Genomic DNA, 4,492 nt, shown 5'->3' on the forward strand with positions numbered 1-4,492 from the left:
CTCACCGCTTCCGGCATAACGGTGGGTGTGGGAGTAGGAGTGGCAGGAGAATACAGAAAAGAGGGGATGGGTGAACGGACGTGGGTATATGCAGACGAGAGGGAGAGACAAAGAGAGACAAGGGAAAGAGAGACGCATCGAGGTCGAGGGCATTCGTTTGATCGAGTCCGTTTTCCCACGCGCTTCTCGCGGCGGCCTAGCCATGTTGAGAGACGTGCTACGCGTCTGCGAGTGCGTCTGCAGTACACGAGCACGCGTACCTATCACAGTGGCTGCTGTGCGAGTGCTCGTGTTCGATCGTGTGTATGCCCTCTGCAAGTTGCTAACTACGGAGAGATATAAAGAATGTATACACGATCGAGCCCCACGTTGAACAAAAATATATTCATATTCCTCGGTATCGACTATCTACAAATTGGATACATGTGGGTATATTGGCAACAATCCAGTATGGCCCGGTATCCGATTATAGATGCTGTTCTTATTGGGCGTCACCCATCACACAAGAGAATGAATCTCACTGCGTGACGAAAAATACCAGTACTATTATATTCTGATGTAGTAAAACCATTCGCTACAGCGAGTGTTTTCCTTGTACCGTGAGTTTAAGATTTTCGAGACCCTTACCACGACCGCAGTTGACCGAAGATGAAATGTCGAGCTCCCCACTAGAGTGGCAGGCTTTAATGAGTCAGTCATACCGGTGGCGAGGGCTTGAGACGCCTGTGTACAAGTCCAATGGATGAGGAATACCGGGACGTTGTGAAACGTGATCTTCGCTGGCTTCTCCTTCCAATGAAACACCCTCTTCATCTTCGTTTTCTTAGTGATGTTTTGAAGATGTCACCAGCCATCCTGGTTAAAAGTCACGCGTCTGCCAGACATTTGAACTTTCGCCTCGTCAGAACTTATCTTGATTCCATGTCACGCAAAAATCCCTTGAACCTACGGTTGTGTAGGTACAGTACTTGCACACAGCTCATCCAAACAAATCAGTACCATTGAACCCAACCGTTTTCACGATAGCTGTCAGAATTTTTCACTAAGGATGACCATTAGTGAAGGTTTATTGATTCACGCTTCTCTTTCATTTCCACCACCACCACTCCCTCAGTCTAACCATGCCCACCTCCCGTTCTCGACAGACCATCAATCCCTACCGTAAGTAACCTTCAAATTCTACAGTCATACAGTATTTACTTTCAATACCACAGACTGGACAGCCGGAACTGGGTCGTTCGCGTTCATATACAGGTGTCGAGCATGTGCAGAAGTCGAATAGCGCGATTTCACCAAGGCATACCAGCACGAGAATACCACCAAGCACCAGCGCCGAGTCACCGCACGTGCTGCTCTGCGTGCACCCCCTACTGTTCATCTCCCCAGTCACGCCGCTAGTTAAAGTCTGCTCGAATCAGCAGACTTCGAGAACTTTGATGACACAGACCTCGACTATTCCCAGCCCCCTCCATCGATCTCATCTCGACCAGACGGGTCTGGCCTACACCTCCAGGTGGACTGGGACGCAGTCGACCACGATTACCTCATGTATGTGCCAGTCAACCAGCTCCACACAGATACGATGGCGGCCAATCTGGCCGCCTTCATGGACGGCGCTTCTCTCTCATCCGACGATGAACCCGCTGAAATCGACGAACTCGGCATTGGCATTGGCATGGGCCATGCAGCGCACGGTAAGTCGCCTTCCCATCGACTTCTTCACTCCTTTATTAAGCCCAACGCAGATCCTCGTGATCTCGAGATACACTGCGCAATACTGCGCTACAAACATTTGCAAACGAAAGTAGTCCGTTATTTTAATGCTACGTTGTATATGGGTAACATCCTTGCAACCAGTGCTCTAAACTCTTTATGTCCCGTGGCTGCCCACGAGTCATACACCTAGTAAATATACTATCATGTGGGAGCCTTATCTTTGACAGGAGTGGAAATGGGGTTGTTCAAAGGCATTCCATCCCTGGGCCACTCTGATGTTACAACGCTTGCGAGCTTCCAGTACATGTCAAGTCAGCCGGTCATTGTTGTATATACACGGGAATGCACAGGCTGACAGGCCCACATTGTCTAGTGACTTTCCTCATCATATGTACTTTCATCGTCATAATCTGACTCAAATTCATACAAGTCTTCCTCTTCGCTAACAGATCCCTCACTTGCCGATAAGTCCTCAACCGCCCTCCAGCCTTGATCTGTATCCCTGGGGTGATCCAAAGGACGTATCGTGTCCATTTGTCGTGCTACATCCCTCCATCGAGTGTAGAGAGTTGTTGGCTGTAAATCATACGCATAATTCTCGTATGATCTGTCAAGGGTTGACACGCGCTTCGCCCATTCCTTCAGCTTCCGAGTGTCAATCACCTCGACATTGGGGAATATCTGGAGGAGTTGGCGAGCTGTTAACTCCGCATCTACTACATACCCTGGACCAACTCCCAGCTCCACTACGCGTGATCCTCCATTGACATTGCGCTCCGGACCAAGGTCAGAAAGGACATCAACATCAGAATCACAATTGAATGAAAGCCCAAGAAATGCAAGGTTCTGAGCAGTCTCTACAAAGACTGCCAGCCCAACAAGTGTAACCGCATTCTCCTCAGTGTTGGTCTGCCCAGGGCTTGAGTCCCATCGGCGAACATCAAATGTCTCTAAGTTGGGAATGCAACGAGCAATTTGAACAAGCATCCTGTCGTTCAAGGGAATGCTGAGCGACATGGCGATATACAAACTGCGAAGGTGGACAAAATTGCACACTTGCTGAAAAATACCTGCATCGAGGGGATTGCCTTGGACATGATATAACATGTGGGCCCTGTGAATGCGGAGTGTCGTCAAAGTGTTTCCAGAAAGTGCTTCTACAGTGTGTTGAAATAGAGCATTCTCAGAGTGGGGCTCCGGCTTTCGGTCAATCAGGCTGTAGGACAAATTGATCGCTACAAGACCTTGGAGCTGTCCGCAAAGGCATTGCAGCATCCTGTCAAGATCGGATGCGGAACCATAATCAATAGACAAGCTGGTAAGATGAGGGAACTTGATCACAGGGATCGGGTGTGGCAGAGGAGGAGCCAATGCGCCAGTCGAGTTCCAGATGGAAAGCGTGAGCTCCTTCAGCGAGGGAAACTGACTGATATTGTTGATGGCTCCGAGTGGACTCATGATACTACTCGGAGTTCGAACGGCCACGACTTGAAGGTTTCCGAAACGGTGTGCCATTGATGTGAGCCACTGAATAACCCAAGGCGATGAACTACGATGGCAAACAGACTCTTGGTCAAGTCTCCGATGCTGTTTCTGGTTGGCGTGCTCGCTGTTAGTGGCGACTGAGGTCAATGAGAGCTGAATGAGCGACGGGCATGTGTTGGCAATCATGTCAAGCGTGGAAGTATCCTTGTAAGGGATATTTACAGTCAGATGGGTGATAGATGAAGCCAAGAAAGGAGCCAGGCGTGCATCATAGTATTCTGGCATTGGCATGGTAAGGTGCTGAATATTGGGAAAGAGGGATGGACCGATTTTCATTACAGCCAGTAGACGTCCAATAGATTCATGGTGGAGATATGGCTTGCCCTCATCATAGCAAAACGAGCGAACCGACTGTGCATATATCTTCAAGTTGAGCACCATTTCCTTGCGTATATTTGTCGTCCTCAATTTCACGGAACGCTTGATGACATGCAATTAGTTTAAGGCGATGGTCATGTTTATCAACACTTACACCGTACGTAGTTTGATGGTGCGGAAGCACTCGGGCTGCATGAGTAAACCGGTGCATATTCGTGTCGCGCCACAGTAAGATAGCCGTCGGCTCGAAGGTGCGCTTGCACACGCGTGCAAGGCTCTTCAAGCTCTTGATGTCAGCAATCTCAATATCCCCCTGTGGAGTCTTCTTTACGACCGTCAAGAAGCTCAACATGAGCGAGTATAGCTCGCCCCCACAGAGGAGCTTGAACAGGGGGCTACTCTGATTCATTTTGTCATTGGAATCCATGAAAGCGTGTTCGACTGTCGGTCGAGTACCTGCCACCTTGCGATGTCAATGACGATGTTCAGCCAGAGCATTAGACGTACCTCTGAGTCTGTGTAGTTCGATGGAGGCAATGGTAAGAGGGGAAAGCGCGAGCCCTAACCCTGACATGCTTTATCCTGTACCACGTTTCATACACGTGGTCCAGCCTGCGCAAACAGAAATCTCTCCGTATCATTCAGCACATCCTCGGCTTTTAATTGTACATGTTTGTCTTGCTCCACTTTTGTTCTCATCATGTCTCAACCCTACCTCACCTAGTGTTGCCGCGGTTCGGGAAACCAGCTCAAACCGACTCCTTGAAACACGCTTTCCCGCCACAATACGGACCAAGCAAGTGTTAATCTTAGCAGTTTTCAGTCTCTACGCAGCGACGAGGTGTGTTATTTGGACTGATGACAAGTGCAAGTGTAGGTTTCTTCGACTTGGTTCCAGCCAGTTCACCAAATG

At 49.2% G+C, this 4,492-nt stretch overlaps 1 protein-coding gene across 1 annotated transcript; it reads right to left on the reverse strand.

Moving 5' to 3' along the window:
• Positions 1–2,085: 2,085 nt before the first annotated feature.
• On the reverse strand, positions 2,086–4,012 carry CONPUDRAFT_147910 (uncharacterized protein; the record flags this gene model as incomplete). Its single annotated transcript, XM_007777525.1, has 2 exons — positions 3,734–4,012; positions 2,086–3,681 (listed from the first exon to the last, which is right to left on the reverse strand). The coding sequence occupies exons 1-2, from the start codon at positions 4,004–4,006 to the stop codon at positions 2,086–2,088; spliced, it is 1,869 nt and encodes a 622-aa protein (XP_007775715.1). The 5' UTR covers positions 4,007–4,012.
• Between the last annotated feature and the right edge of the window lie 480 nt (positions 4,013–4,492).

The sequence above is a fragment of the Coniophora puteana genome (genome assembly GCF_000271625.1).
Source record: "Coniophora puteana RWD-64-598 SS2 unplaced genomic scaffold CONPUscaffold_22, whole genome shotgun sequence".
Lineage (NCBI taxonomy): Eukaryota > Fungi > Basidiomycota > Agaricomycetes > Boletales > Coniophoraceae > Coniophora > Coniophora puteana.